This window comes from Egretta garzetta, unplaced genomic scaffold (genome assembly GCF_000687185.1).
Source record: "Egretta garzetta isolate BGI_Z169 unplaced genomic scaffold, ASM68718v1 scaffold503, whole genome shotgun sequence".
Classification (NCBI taxonomy): Eukaryota; Metazoa; Chordata; class Aves; order Pelecaniformes; family Ardeidae; genus Egretta; species Egretta garzetta.
In genome coordinates, this window is record NW_009259107.1 from 1,367,716 (window position 1) to 1,382,595 (window position 14,880).

General features: G+C 39.8%; 2 protein-coding genes across 4 annotated transcripts in view; both read left to right on the plus strand.

The window, feature by feature from the left end:
- Window positions 1-6: 6 nt before the first annotated feature.
- Window positions 7-11,458, plus strand: IFRD1 (interferon related developmental regulator 1). Its single transcript, XM_035890911.1, has 12 exons — window positions 7-174; window positions 1,494-1,598; window positions 2,537-2,618; window positions 3,060-3,184; window positions 3,473-3,630; window positions 4,975-5,025; window positions 5,120-5,298; window positions 5,404-5,512; window positions 7,504-7,638; window positions 8,883-9,011; window positions 9,990-10,085; window positions 10,867-11,458. Exons 1-12 carry the CDS (start codon window positions 156-158, stop codon window positions 10,954-10,956), a joined length of 1,278 nt encoding a protein of 425 aa, XP_035746804.1. The 5' UTR covers window positions 7-155; the 3' UTR covers window positions 10,957-11,458.
- A 185-nt stretch (window positions 11,459-11,643) lies between these two features.
- The window catches only part of LSMEM1 (leucine rich single-pass membrane protein 1), a 13,908-nt gene continuing 10,671 nt past the window's right edge, over window positions 11,644-14,880 (plus strand). The window contains exons 1-2 of one of the 3 annotated variants that reach the window (XM_035890912.1): window positions 11,644-13,816; window positions 14,280-14,610. The gene's annotated coding sequence lies outside the window, so the exon portion shown is untranslated. The remainder of the gene's footprint in view (window positions 13,817-14,279; window positions 14,611-14,880) is intronic. The other 2 variants (XM_035890913.1, XM_009635338.2) reach the window with 2 other exon arrangements.

The following is a 14,880-nucleotide window of genomic DNA, read 5'->3' on the forward strand; positions in this document are numbered from 1 at the left end:
CACTCCGGGGTCTGTGGCTGTGTGTCAGCGCATCGTGCTCCCGAGGGCTGCAGTATCTTCGAAAAAACCTTCTTCGCCTGAGGGAGGGTATTAGAAAATAAACAGGCTGCGTGCAAATCCGGAATGTGGTGGCGGAGGTGCTGGTGCCCGGCGGAATGCAGATTCTGTGGGGTGGTGAGAAATTTCACTTCAGGCTACCGTAGCTGCGAGCGGTCTGTCTCTGGTATCAAATGTTCAGGAAGTGACCGATTCACTCGGTCCTTCTGCAGCTGCTTTTATTTTAGTTTGTGAAGGGCTGGCAGCCATTCTTGCCACTTCTCCCATTGAACTTCCCTGCTTGACATTCCTGGAAGCAAGACGGTGGCTGTGCCAGAGCTCTGAGCTTCCAAGTTTCTTGGTCTGTGTATTGGCTAATGTCTGTCCGTTGTAACTATAGGAAACATCAAGGGTTCTGGTCAGTGACAGAAGTAGGTGGTTTGTGGCTAAGAGCTGCAAAACTTCAGAAGTGTGAATTTGACTTTATTGGATGGTAATTAACTCGGGGTTGATTTGGCCTAGATAAAAATTATTTTTCTGGGTCTTGGCGAGCACTGTGCACTACCTTCTTAAATAATTTTGAATCATTTGTACTACAGAAAAATAGGTGGAAGAGCAGAGTTCAGAGTTCTGTAAATGAAATTTGTGACCTCTTGGAGAAAGAACAGTAAAACTTTTCGTTAATCCACTTCAGTAGATGCAAGCTAAGGGCTAGGGTAGGGCAGCGGTAGAAGTTACAGTATGATCAGGTCAAACTCTTCCAACTTTTAATGCTCTAACAATAAGATACAGGTATGAAAAGCTGTAGAGATGAGCGCTGGTGAAAATAATACTGCTTTCTTAAAAATGACTGAAGTTACTGAACCGAGGCCTTCTCAGTCCTGAAAGGGAAAACTTTTTTCCCCTGTTGAAGTATTTGATGTTCTGGCGCTTATTTGTAACTCAGTATTAAAATAGGGTTGGACATTGCTGATGCTGCACATACTACACTTAATCCCGTAAATCCTGCATTGAACTGGGCAATGTATGTTTGCCTAAATGTATAACTTACCCTGGGTCAAAGTCACTCGGAACTGAAAAATAAAGATTGTGTAGCAATTTTTTTTTAGGTAGCTAGTCCTAACAGTTAAATTAGTATAAAGGTATTTTTAAAGCACAGCCACAGGAAATTGCATTAACTTGAAGTTGATTGTAGAAAGATCCTAAATCTAGAGTTAGGAGTTCTACCAATACTTTGAAAACTAGGTAGGCTCTTCCCCACCATTCACGAGCGATCTTCCAGAACAGAGCCAACTAAGTCTTCAGAACATGTGGGAGTGAAGGACCGAGCAGAGGAAAGAAACGTGCTAATTGGGGAGACTGAATCTGTTGGGAGGGTTAAATTCTACTTTTCGTGTTCAGATCTTCCTTTTGCATATGAAAAATGACCAAAACTATTGCTTTTGTCTTTCCTTAAGGTGGTCAGCCCAGAAATGTGCAGCCTTTTAGTGATGAAGATGCTTCAATTGAAACTATGAGCCACTGCAGTGGCTTCAGTGATCCTGCTAGCTTCACTGAGGATGGTATGTTCTTGCATTTGTATTCTATATCTGTTTTAGAAACAGAAAACATGAGTTGACTTAAGGGTTTAAGTACTAGACTGCAAGGAGCAAAGCAATGACGTTCTGTTAAATGCTATGATTGTTAATCTAGCAGCTATTGTTTTGTTTGGTAAGAGGTTTCACGAGCCTCTCATTAAACTATTAGACATCTTTCTGTTAGAATTATACAATGCTAACTTTTGGAGATGATAAGAATTTTAAGGTGCATTGTAAGACATTGATTTTCATAACACATAATTGAGGTGGTAAGAACTGCAGAAGAGCTTGGGATGGAAAGAGTCACATTTGCCTCTTTTGAACTAGATTTATGCTTTGTCTCCACTACCATTTGTGCAACCTGGTCTACACTAAGGTCATTTTGTTGGGAAGAGGGGACCTGAAAGCCTGCTGCAGGATTGGGGATAAGGCAGGGAGCCTTCCCTATGAATACTTGCTACTCTTAACAGAGGTGCTGTTGCAGAGGCATCTGAAGTGATGCCAGACAGGACAGGCTGCTCAGACAGTACTCGCTGCATCAACAGTGAACGCCCTGCTGTATTCCAGGGGTAGATGTAGTGGACTGGATGAAAATGTCTTGACAGGATTGGCTGGTGGGCATCAGTTGTAGCAAATTTATGTAAGACCTGATTAGCTCCCTCATTCATTCTTGGCACATGTAAGAAGCAGGTATAGAAACAGTGGAGATGTATCAATAGATCAATTTTTGTAGAAGCCTTTTAAGGGGCAGTTTCATATAGTAGGCTTAACGCCATTTTGTTGCTGTAGTACTGAACAATTCTGTAGCTATTGTCCATGTTAAACTGCTATCTTATTAGTATTAAAAACATTAAGTGTTGGATACTACTGTGTCTGCTAATAAAATATGTGTCAGTAGGACTAAATTATTTCCTCTGGATTAGGGCCTGAAGTTGATGAAGAAGCCACTCAAGAAGACTTAGAATACAAATTGAAGGGATTTATTGATCTTACGTTGGATAAGAGGTAAAGTATGCTTGAAGAATCTCATTCATATGTTGTTTTCTGGCTTCCTCTGATATAATAAGGGAAATATGCATCAAACTTTTTTATATGCTTACTGAAATTACAATTATTTCATGCTGGGGAGGACTTGGTTTTCTTTGGGATCTGAAAAGACCTTTCTTCCTCCACCAAGCTTTTGGATAAGTGAGAGTCAGACTTTCCTTTCCTAATAGCTTGAAGTAGAGTGACTTTAGTTCGGTGTTCTGTTGTGACCTTTTATCTCCACCCTACGTTCCCCTGTCCTTAAGGAAGGAGGCAATTCATAGCATTTCACACTTCATGGTTTTGCTGTGGGTTACTCTTCTGTTGGACGCAGACAAATATGAACTACCGTAAAAATAAAGGCTGAGCTTTAATTGATGTGCGCTGATTTCAGGAGGTCTTCCTTTTCTCTTCTGACAGTGCAAAGACAAGACAAGCAGCTCTTGAAAGTCTGAAAAGTGCTTTTTCTTCTAAAATACTATATGAATTTGTCATGGAAAGGAGAATGACACTAACTGATAGCATTGAACGCTGCATAAAGAAAGGTAATTAACATACTTGCTATTAGAAAGCAATAATCCCCATGAAATTGCTTATTGTCTAAAAGGGATTATGACTGTGAGGCTTCTCTAGTACTTTACAGAGTGCTTAATTCAGTTATGTTAACAACATTCTGGTTTTGAATTTAGATGTTATGTTTTAACTGACCTAGCAAATTAACTTCTGTCTGTTGGTTTCTGAATTTCCACTTGCAAGTTTTCAGACTAGTTATCTTTAAAGGAAGGAAGCAATATGCACAAGGTGGTTACTCATGATAGCATGTTAATCTCTAGGTAAGAGCGACGAACAGTGTGCAGCTGCCGGACTGGCATGTCTTCTGTGTGTGCAGATGGGGTCAGGAATTGAAAGTGAAGAGATTTTTAAGACCCTTGGTCCGGTTCTGAAGAAGATTGTCTGTGATGGAACAGCCAGTATCCAAGCCAGACAGGCTGTAAGTATAAAATGTTTATTTGCCAGGAAGGGACAGAGGGCAGTTTTTGACCAGCTCACTATTGAGTAATCCAGAACTAAAGGTTACTAGTGTAAACTCATATAATGTTGACCTATGTTCTGAATGATGCACAGCAGTTTTCACTGGCTTAAAAAGCTCCACCTAAAGGTTGACTGTCATTCTCTTCTTCAACCTAGGAACTTCCTTAAAGAGCTCTTACATCTAGTACTTAGGCAAGTGTCTTAACTCACTATGTTGCAGTCTCCTTACTGCAGTTCTGAGGGCTGGTGTTGAAATCCTATAGAAAAAAAATGAAAGATTTCCCACTGATTGATGTATCCTTCCTGTATTTTTATGATTTTAACTTCTTTAACAGCAGAGGAATGTTACTTACGCAAATATATTTATATATGATAAAAGTTACATATAGCAGATCTAGAACTACATACTTGATACAGACATACGACCAAAAGTATTTTAAGTTTGTCACCCAGTCAACTCATCTGTACATCAGCAGTATACTTGAAGTATTGACTGAAGACAGTCCAATGCTCTTGCCAAGAGTGGTGGGGTTTTCTTTAAGCTTCTGTTTTGACTAATATTCTCCAATTTGCCTCTATCATTACATAGCTGGCTACTTCTCTTATTTTTCTCGAGCTGGAAGAGGAGGTAGTATTAGTTCAACAGCAGTTGTTTCTACAAGCAAACAAAAGCTATTAAATTTTAAAGCTTGTCCTGTTTAAGTGTAGTTTTGAGTCCTGTGTAGTTAGTGCCAACATCACTTTCAAATATTTTTTTTCTTGAGTCTTTGCAAGAGGACACTGAGCAAAATATAGGGGATAGGGAAGAGCTGTGTAGGGTGTCACAGTGGAAGTTGGAAAGTGCCAAGAAAGGTTCTTGAAGTCCAGTGTTTTCAGGTCATTTAATTGTAATAGTGAGCAGAGAGGGGAAAATATTTCCCATAGCTGTGAATAAATATCATATGTCCATTACTGTTTATCAGCTTAATTTCTGCTGGTGAGTCCTAGTGGGTTTTAAAATAATTGGGTGAAAGGAGTGCTACATGTAGCTTTTTGGAGGGGCTTTGTAAGCTATATTACATAATACAGCATGAAAAGCAAAGGCTTGTGAGTAGCCATGTTGTAGAGTCATCCTGAGAGTAAATGGAAACTGAGAGCTGTTACAAAGTAGCTGAATTAAACAGTGTTGAAGACTTCTACTCTACTAAAGTCTTAATCTCACCTTTCCATTACTCTGGGTGTTGAACTTCGGAAGTCAGAGTTCGAAGGTTTTGTCAACAGTAACATTAACGTCAGTACTAACACTTCTTTCTTTTGTGTCTAGTGTGCAACCTGCTTAGGGATTTGCTGTTTCATTGTCACTGATGACATTACGGTGAGTATAAATAATACTTTTTTTAGTAAATTAACAATATGAAAATGTGGGAATCTTAAGCCACTTCCATGATCTTTTTTTCCTCCTTGGGCAGGAACTGTACTCTACTATGGAATGCCTGGAAAACATCTTCACAAAGGCCTATCAGCGAGATAGAGACACTAATGGTGTATCGAGTACCCACAATACCGTGCTTCACATCAGTGCTCTCTTAGCATGGACGTTGTTGTTGACCATCTGTCCAATGAATGAAGTGAAGAAGAAAATTGAAATGTGAGTATCTTTCTTGGAAAACAAAATCTGTAATGGCTCGGTTTGTATGCGATGAAGCAGTGTCAACAAAATTCACATCATAATGAAATGTGACTTACTCCTTAGGCACTTGCATAAACTTCCAAGTCTGCTGTCTTGTGATGATCTCAACATGAGGATAGCTGCTGGAGAAACACTAGCCCTTCTGTTTGAACTGGCACGCGAAACGGACACTGTAAGTAGATGTCAGCAGCTAAATTGTCTTGCATTGGGATGATGACAAGACAAATTATTTAACCTGTGTTGCATAGCACCCCAGATCTCAACAAGTGGCGGACAATCGCTGGGCTATGTTCTTTGTAGTGAGTCTGCCCCAGTCTAAATGGGTATAGCAATGATTCGCAGCAATTTAGCTATCATTTTTACACTGATGTCCATATTGCAAAACAGGACCAATATAACAAAACACATCAAGCAGTACTGAAGAGGAACTAGAAATGTAGTGTGCAAGCTTTAAAATCTAAATCCAACGTGACCTTTAAAAAAACAAAGCAAACAAAAAAAACCCACCCTAGAGATATTCCAGGATAAACCAGTATTGCTTATTTAGTGAGAACACTCATTAGATACTTACACAGACAAGTTCCAGTGATTCACAGCCTGCACAGTCCTGCTCTCACAGCTAAAAATCTATCCTTCAGCAGAAACCATGTAGACTTTTAGTACTGTTTTTTCAGTATTCTTTTTTAGGTACCTTGAGAAGAATAACTAGTGTTGCATGATGGTGTCACAGCATTTGTGACTATTTTAGTCAGCTGGGGGGACTAGACAGTCAATTAAGGGGGGAGATTTTGAAAGGTTTTACACAAATTTTGTATAGATACCAGTACTCCTACATTTGGTGAGATTCTCGGGGCTGGCTTTTGAGTTGCAATAGGTGTGCAAGCTTCTCTGTATTACCTAATACACAGCTGAACTTGCCTTTACATTCTTCAATATGCCGTATTAATTTCTGAACTATTTTCTTGACAGCACTGAAAGAAACAGTCTCCCCTTACCCATGGCATGGTTGGGCAGGGCTGCCTGAATGGCTCCTAGCTCGATCAAGGCTGCTGTGCTTTGCCAGAACACCATCCAAAGTGAAAAGATAACTCCAGCTGAGTCAGGGTACATGACACACTTAATGCTGCATAATCTGAAACAATATGCTGAGGCTTCTGTATAATTGCAAACAGTAGGGATCTGAGTCTCTTGGCTATGGGAGCAAACTTTGAAAGGAGGAAAAAAAAAAGACCAGAACTTGATCCTTTATTTGATCAAATTGACTGCAAGTAACTAAAATCTTAAAATGCATTAACGAATGAGACTATATTCACTAAAAACTTCTGTTCCATTGAGGAAATGCCCCTTTAATCATTACAAATGGTTCTCTTTATATCCTTAACAATCAGCACAGATTAAAAATGCTTACTGTGTTTTGCCTTCGACCAGTTTCTTTCAAAAAGCATGCAGTAAACTCAGCCTAGTCAGCTGACATGACAAAACATTCAGATTAAAAAACCCACAAAAACTTGGTTTTAAATAAGTTTACATACATTGTTACTAATCCAGGTAAACTACTGCTGAATTAGTAAATGGAGAGGAGGAAATATTTCCTGCTAAACAATTATGCATTAAAGTTTACTTGGAGTGTTTTGTTAAAGCATTTTTTTTAATTGCTTTCTAATTTTCCACCCCATACAAGACCTGTGACTAAATATTCTGTACCGTCAGTCTAATGGTGTCTCACGATCCACCTCAGCAGCATGAATTGTGTGCTAATAACCTGAAAAGTGTCCTCAGCTTGTCGACAGTGGCAGCCAGGTTCAGCAAATCAGTTAGTCAGTTTGAGTCCCTTGGAATTGCGGAGCAGAACAGATTGACAGGTCTATACACACACTGAAGGAGCTGTACTGTTTCACGTGGCTCTGACTACCAGAATAGAGTTTGATACTGTCCTGCTTGGGTAGACTGGATGCTGTGACTTTGTGCTTAATGGCTTAAACACTGCAAATGGGACTACAGGAAAGTTAATGCCATCTCTGTCTCGTTAACATTAAATAACAAAGTAAGAGGTTGTAGAGGTCCACATGCCCAGAATTTGGACAGATCCATTTTCCTGTTTGCAGCGAAGGATGTTAAGGCCAGAAAGGAAAAAAAAAAAAAATTTTTTTTTTTTTTGACTAGGATTTCTTTTATGAAGATATGGAACTTCTAACCGAGAAACTAAGAGCTCTGGCCACTGATGGAAACAAGCACCGAGCCAAAGTAGATAAAAGAAAGCAGCGATCTGTCTTCAGAGATGTTCTACGAGCTGTTGAGGTGATTCTTTTTGTCTTACTTTGAATGTCTGGATTCTAACTATGTAGTGTGCAATTTGATGAAAATGGTTTTATTATTAAATGGAATTAGTGTTTCAGTGAAAGCAACAGGAAAAAAATAAATGAGATTTCAAATTCTGATCACTTACGTGAAATATAACTGCTTTTTTAGGAATGTAGAACAAAGAAAGTAAAACTTAGTTTATTTTGCTCCAAAATTGACTTGCATATTGAAGAGTATATTTTTTCTTTAAAGAAGGCAAACATTGCACTGTAAATAATAAATTATTTTTATTTTGTACCATGAGTAGATTTTTTTTCACAGAAAACTTTGTAGGACATCCAAATTAGAGTCCTGAATTCTGTGGTTTATTGTAAAATCTCTTACTGAACTGCTGTGCAAAATAAACAAAAAGCAACTTAGCAGTAAGATACCGTTCCAAATGGCACCTCTGTCAGGGGCCAAGGTAGTGTTTGTGTAGGAAGGGAGTTGTTGTCCTAATTGTGGTGCTGTAATCTTCTGGTTTTACATATCCAGATTAAGGATATGCAAAGCAGGACTCTAAAAGTATGTGGTTACTGACATAACTTCTGAGTAAAGACTCTCAGACAAATGTCAAACTTCTGTCACTTTCATGGATTATTTGTTACCTTACAGCTCTCAAACTAGACTTATTACTTGTCAGATAATTACTTTTTACATTGCTGTATGGGTAAAACCAACTAAATATTGACATTCAGAACAGTTAAACATCTTGGAAGCTAAGGAGAAGGCTTTGAAGTGATTTGAAGTAGCCTTTGAGATTCTGCCTGTAGAAGAATCTGAGTCACTTACTAGCACTTGTTGCATTCCATCGTCACAAATGTAACTCACCACTCTTGAAAGGTGGGGACTAAATGAGGCTTGCAAACTGACTTAAAGGTGACTCCTGCACTCAGAACTGGTTTTTCTGGAGATAAGTCCAATTCTTAAAGTCATTTTAAAGGTGAAAGTTAAGTGTTCCTTTTTTTAAATGCTTTCTGACTTGGAGAATGTCAGCCTCAAGTCTTACAGGGGATTTAACTTTAGGTATTCATCAGTTTATGAACAAATACAATCTTTGGTATATGCATGTTATTATTGGAATGTTTTGGTGTGCCAAATTTATTAATGAAAATAAAGTTCATTGATATATATAATACTAAACCAAAAAATCTTTTGTATTAGGAATTGTATATATGTTTTTTCCTTTAATTTTCGGATAGGAGCGTGACTTTCCTACAGAGATGGTGAAGTTTGGACCTGAGCGCATGTATATTGACTGCTGGGTTAAAAAACAAACTTATGATACCTTCAAGGAGATTCTGGGCTCAGGGATGCAGTATCATTTGCAGGTGAGTTGCTGTTTGATACGTGCTCAGGCTGTTGTTCCCTGTCTGGCTTCTTGGTAGTAATTCAGTGTGAATTACAAAATCAGGAGTAGAACTTGGTGAAATGATGGGCTTTGCATTAGAAGTGTTGAGGGACAGCACTTGCAAAATGAACTACAGTGAGCTAGAGCCAGCTGGGTGAGCTGCTTCCGAGTTGTAGCCTAGGTGTGCTGGGTTAGCAATTAGACTTCTCCAAGAAGTAAGAGATTCAAGCTGAGTATTGTCTTAGCTTCATGGTTTTTCAGGAATCCTTAAGCTCTCTTTCAGCAGAGTGGTGTAGTCATCTGGCTGCTGTAAAGCTGCGTGCACCCACCTTCCCTGTTCAAGCTTGTAAAAAGGAATGCAAAGTTTTAGTCAAAAATAACGAATGCAACTTGCAGCCCGATGAGGACAGCTTTCCAGAAAGGAAGGGATAAGTCCTTATCTCTACAAGTCACCTGTTTAGATATGTAGCAGAAGGACGCTTAGGAGTATAGACTCCCAAATTGCTATGATAATCATGGGGTTAAAATCTTCAGTCTGGTGTCAGTTGCATTTCTGTGTGACTGAGGGAGCCCAGGCACTTAGCAGCTTTTTCAAATTTTTCAGATACTACTTTAGCAGCCAGGTATTCTAAAGTTGGTGTGTTGTGAAACCATATGGGTCTGTGTCCAGCTGCCTTAATCTGGTGCAGAGGATGTAACAGAACAGTGTCTACCATGCTGGGACAAAAATCAGCGGGGGAGGGGGAAGCTGTCTCTCTCTTTTCAAGAGGGCAGTTTTAGTTCTTAGCCTTATTCCTGTCAAGGGAAGAAGTGTTCCCTGGCTTGTTTGCAAAAGATACTAAGATTTTTGTCAAATTGCGGCTATTTTACTGGAATACGTGATATTTAACAGTAGTCATCTTTGGAGACTTGATAATCAGGAGAAACTGATCGCTTGATGTGTTTGGTTTTTTTTTAGTCAAATGACTTTCTTCGGAATGTGTTTGAGCTTGGTCCACCAGTAATGCTAGATGCTGCAACTCTTAAAACAATGAAGATATCCCGTTTTGAAAGGGTAGGTTATTGCACCTTAACGTATTTTCTTTGCTTCATAAACTAATACACTTCTCTGGAATTAAATGGTAGTCCAAGCATGCGCTTCAGAAACTGTCATCTTTAAACTCCTCACTTTAGTTCTAACAGTGCCTTGCATTGCCCTGAATGAAACCAAACCTTGCTTGTATGCATCTTTGAGCTCTTGTTTTAGATTTTCCACTGGGCATGTGTCTGCTACTGCTTTTTTTTTTTTTTCAGACCCAAGGGGGTCTGAAGGTTGGACTTGGTTGCTGAGTGGTACCAGATTCATGCTCCATACATGTGAAACCTGGGCTCTTGGGAGCACCATAGGCTTTTGGGTAGGGACCTACAGGAAACCACAGAAACCGAGTCTTCAAAAAGACAGTGTCCTGAACTCTCCAGTGTGAAACGGACACTAGGAGGATGACTTTGTTCTGTTGGTTGTGAATGTACTCGCCACGTGTACAAACAATGTGTGGAACGGTGCTACCAAGTTTAATCTGGGGGGGCAAACATAATCTACACTGTGTCTGTTTGATATTCAAGACTGACCGGCTTCCAGAATTGCTCCTAGCTCCATTTCTTTTAAATGTGTATATATTAAAATGAATCAGCCTTTGGTGCAAAGATATTGCACTATAAATTTCAGAAGGCCTACCAATTTACTTTGAAGATGAATAAAAAGATATTTTCAGCTGTTGCTTAACTTAAAAAAAAAAATCTCTAAAAGACATAAGCCTTTTGAACATCTGTGATTAATTTTTCCTTTTATTTTGTAGCACTTGTACAACTCTGCAGCATTCAAGGCTCGGACAAAGGCTAGAAGTAAATGTCGTGATAAAAGAGCAGACGTGGGGGAATTTTTCTAGATCTCCTTTTCCATGAAGTTCAATTTTCATAATTAAAATAGATTTGTAACTTTTAACTTTTTAATTTCTGTAATCACAGTTTGCACTTGTGCCCAGGGATGTTGTATAAAGTCTGTAAATATAATGCATGTTGTTGCTTAGTCGCATACGCACTGTATATAGATTGACATAAGGTTGGGTGCAGGGATATATGATAATGCTTGCGGTAGATGCAACTTGCTCCAAAGGTTGAATATATTGTAACTGAACTGTGAAATGAGGCGCATAACCGTAGTCAAATGCCATGTGTCAGATTGGATTCCTTACTTTATATAAAGGTAAATTAAATTAATTCATTGACCAAGTATTTTGGTAAAAGTGTGCTAATATGAAAGGATGAACTTGTTCATGTGAAGTTATTTTAGTAACTTTTTTAAACTCTTCAGTGGCAGGCGGACAAAGAAATTTCTACATAGTATGATTTTATCCTGAAGGGGAGTATGAAGTTCAATTGCCTTCACTTCCAGTGAAGTGGGGAATGACAAATACTTGCCTCAATGTAAAATAAAACCAAGATACTCATGTTCTGAAATCGGATGTTTCATTTTTGGAATAAAAATGTTTCTCGCTGCTTGCTTTCTGTGTAAAAGTGATTACTACATGAATGGGAAGCTGGAACGCTAGCAAAAACCTACAGGTATAAACAGATGGGATGGTTGGTTTGCCTGTTCAGACGTGTGGTTGAGTTAGTCTCAAGCTTTAGTAGGTGCTGTGTATTTACATACTGTCTGCACAACAACCTGCTCTTCATTTGCCATCACTTCTGTAATGGTCAAATGTTTTTCTAGTTCTGGTATTGCAAAACACCTCCTCCCTTATCTTATGGGAGCCATTCCAGCTGCCCTGTTTTTATCACATTGAAAACTCCTCTGTCTTCAGTCTCTGGCTCTAGAGGACCAAAATGTGCCAGTAGCTGCCAACTGTCTGTCTTGGGGATGGTGGGGCATTTATGTAATAAAGACACCAAAACCTGGATAGCTGGAGCTTTGCACCAGAAGATCTATAAATAAAACTGCTTGTTAAAATAAACATTCTTAAAAGCGTATGTCAAGTTATCAGTGGAGGAGGTGAACCTTGCACCCCAAAACAACCCCACCCTGAAACCTCTTGCTTGCTCTGATAAGGGAAAGTTTGGTTTGTTGGATTTTTTCTTTTTTTTTTCTAGTTTCAGATTACAGCAGAACCTCTTCCACAAAATCCATACAGGCTAATTAGTTGTACCTTCTAATATATTTTTGGGGATTTTTTTCCAAATAATGCATCATGTAAGGCATTGTTTGGCTTATGAAACTGATCACTTAGGCTACAACAAGGCCTTCAGCTGCACTCTGTGCTATTATTGATGCATGTTGCTGGTGTCTGTCACACAAGTGGAGAAGAAACTCCTTGAACAGGAGGCAGCTGTCTGCCTGTATTTGCCCAGCCCAAAATGTTGCCCCCTTGGGCCTAAACGGCTCCCACAAGCCTGCTGCGCTCCTCTGTGGCTTCTGGGTAGTTGCTGTCAGCATGCTTTGTGAATGTGAAGTAGTGCTTTTGACGGCTTCCTGCTCTGCCAGGATTTTGCAAAATGGCTTTATACAGCACCTCCTGGCAGGGGGCCAAGCATGCGGTTGCCTTTTCCCCCATCGCACCGTAGCTGCTAACCACAGAGACCGGGATGGCTTCCGAGGCTTTGAGGGGAGACGGGCTGTTTTCCTGCCCTGCAGAGATCTGAGGGGTTGATAGACCACTTCAAGCTTAGAACTGGAGAGGCCTGGGTCCTTGTCTTCCAGTTAGGGTGGTGTCAGGAATCTTTCAGGGGTGGAAGTGGGATTATTTTTATTTTTTTTATTTTTTAATTTTTTCTACCTGGCTTGCACATCCTTGTTCAGAGGGATGACTTCTGGCAGAGCCCTGCAGAAAGGGAGCAAGCTTGTTACGGCTGCATTACTGGCCCAGCTACACAGACTGGGCAGCGGCAGAGCTTGTCAGCTTGGGGTGGGAAACTACAAGTCAGAAGATGTATCCTCTCGCTTGTTTCCTGAAAGAAAAATATGCTTATTGTCAGTTTAAAGGCGTTCAAAACATGAGAGGTACAGAGTGGCTTCGGAAAGGATTTGTCTGAGCCGTGGTCCCTCTGTATAAGCATCAGCTGCCTGTCATTACAGCGTGCTATAATGTTATGTTCTGCAATGATGGCAACAAAAAACTGGTGATCAAGAGAACTGTCTGTTGAAGGAGCAATTACCAGTACGCACAAACAGTTCATCAGAATTTAAACAACTAAGGATGCCAGACAAATTATTCCATCCCATCCTATTGTCCCACCTAAATTTGTAAGGTGCATCGGAGAAAGAAGAAAATACTCTGCTTTTTTCTAGTCTATGCCTTTAAAAATACTCCTGACTGCAGTAGTGTAGATATGGCTCCTGGGCATAGCAAACTGGTTACTCATAGCTAGAGTGTTGTAGATATGACTCTTCTGCATAGGAAATGAGTTTTAAAAAGGCATCGTAAACCAAAAGGTTAGTGAAACATTGATCGTCAGTAACAAACCTTCCCGTTCGCCGCGGTAGGATATTACCCTGATTCCAATATAATGAAGATAATAATATGTGCTGATTTCTTTTTAAGCAGATCAATATTGTGAAGTCAGTATACTTCGCCAAGATGAACTCTAAATATAGATTGAAAGGGACAGTCTGTTTCATAGCTGCCTTCATGGGTCCTGCAGGAGCTGACAGGCTCCTATGGGTCTAAAAGTAGAGAGAGGCATTTTCTTCGGGTGATTTTCACGGCTGATTTCTTCTATGCTGGCACACTACCTGAACGCGGTTATGTTGTAAGTAACATTTCATTCTGGTTTTTTTTTTTTTTCCCTTTAGACTCAATCATTTTCCTTTGTTTCTGTGAAGAATTTTCAGTGTGTTCTCACACAAAGTTCTAATTTTACCACAACAGCTTAAGGAGAAACTTAAAAGTCGAAAGGAGAAAAAAGTCTTAAAGAAAGGTTAAAGTACAGGACAGAGTGACTCCAAAACCTACAAAGTTTAGATTAGTTTTTTTGGAAAATAATCAATACTTCTGGTCGGTGACACTGATGTCTCTATTCTCTCTCCATTGTTTGCCGTGTCAATGGAAACAAACAAATAAACGTAGTATAGACTGTGCTGAATTAATAATAATCATTATCTCCACTGCAGTTACATGCACAGTGAGGAAATGGGTTTAAAATAATTAATAATGAATGCAGAAACGTATAGTTCATAATATGAATAAATGAAAGGTACTCACATTTATTACAGCTCAAGTTGTTAAGAAGAGTCCTCCCTGAAGTTGCAGGGAGGTACTAATCAAAATACCCAGGAGAAACAACTGCTCTTTGGAAGCTAAAAATAGCCAAAACCCTCTGTGCACGAGGTGGTAACTTCTAGCACGCCGCTGTTGAAACGCAGGGCTCCTTAACGCTTGCGGCTGGCCACGGATGTGCTTGTGGGGAGAGAGCGGAGCCAGCGCTGCTGGGGAGGTGGCTCGCAGACCCCGCCGCCTGGCACCACGCCACATTCGAGCGGAAGGAAAGTGGACGCAGCCATCTGTCTCCAAATTACTCCCACACACCTAAAAGTCATACGCTAGGTAAGGGTAGCCACCGCTGTGCCAACTTGCCTATCCTTGTATTTTGCAGCAACAGTTCTGAACGGAGAAAAAAGAAGCTGTAATCTTTTCATACATAATTAAACAGAAATACAGAAGTACACATGTAGGCCAGTCAGTCCTCACTATCAGGAGATGGAGCCCCATTGTCAGGAGCGACTGAAGCACTTAAGTCTTCCAACTCAATGAATGTTTACTTGGCTGTGTGCTCAAATTTGGGGGAATTCTGACAATCATCTTCTGCATTTGGTT

What these genes read in the sequence shown, in the direction of transcription:
- IFRD1 (XM_035890911.1), top strand. An exon ending in TGGCACGCGAAACGGACACT is followed by an intron (nt 5,513 to 7,503) that starts GTAAGTAGATGT and finishes TTTTTTGACTAG; the next exon opens with GATTTCTTTTATGAAGATAT. An exon ending in GGATGCAGTATCATTTGCAG is followed by an intron (nt 9,012 to 9,989) that starts GTGAGTTGCTGT and finishes GTTTTTTTTTAG; the next exon opens with TCAAATGACTTTCTTCGGAA.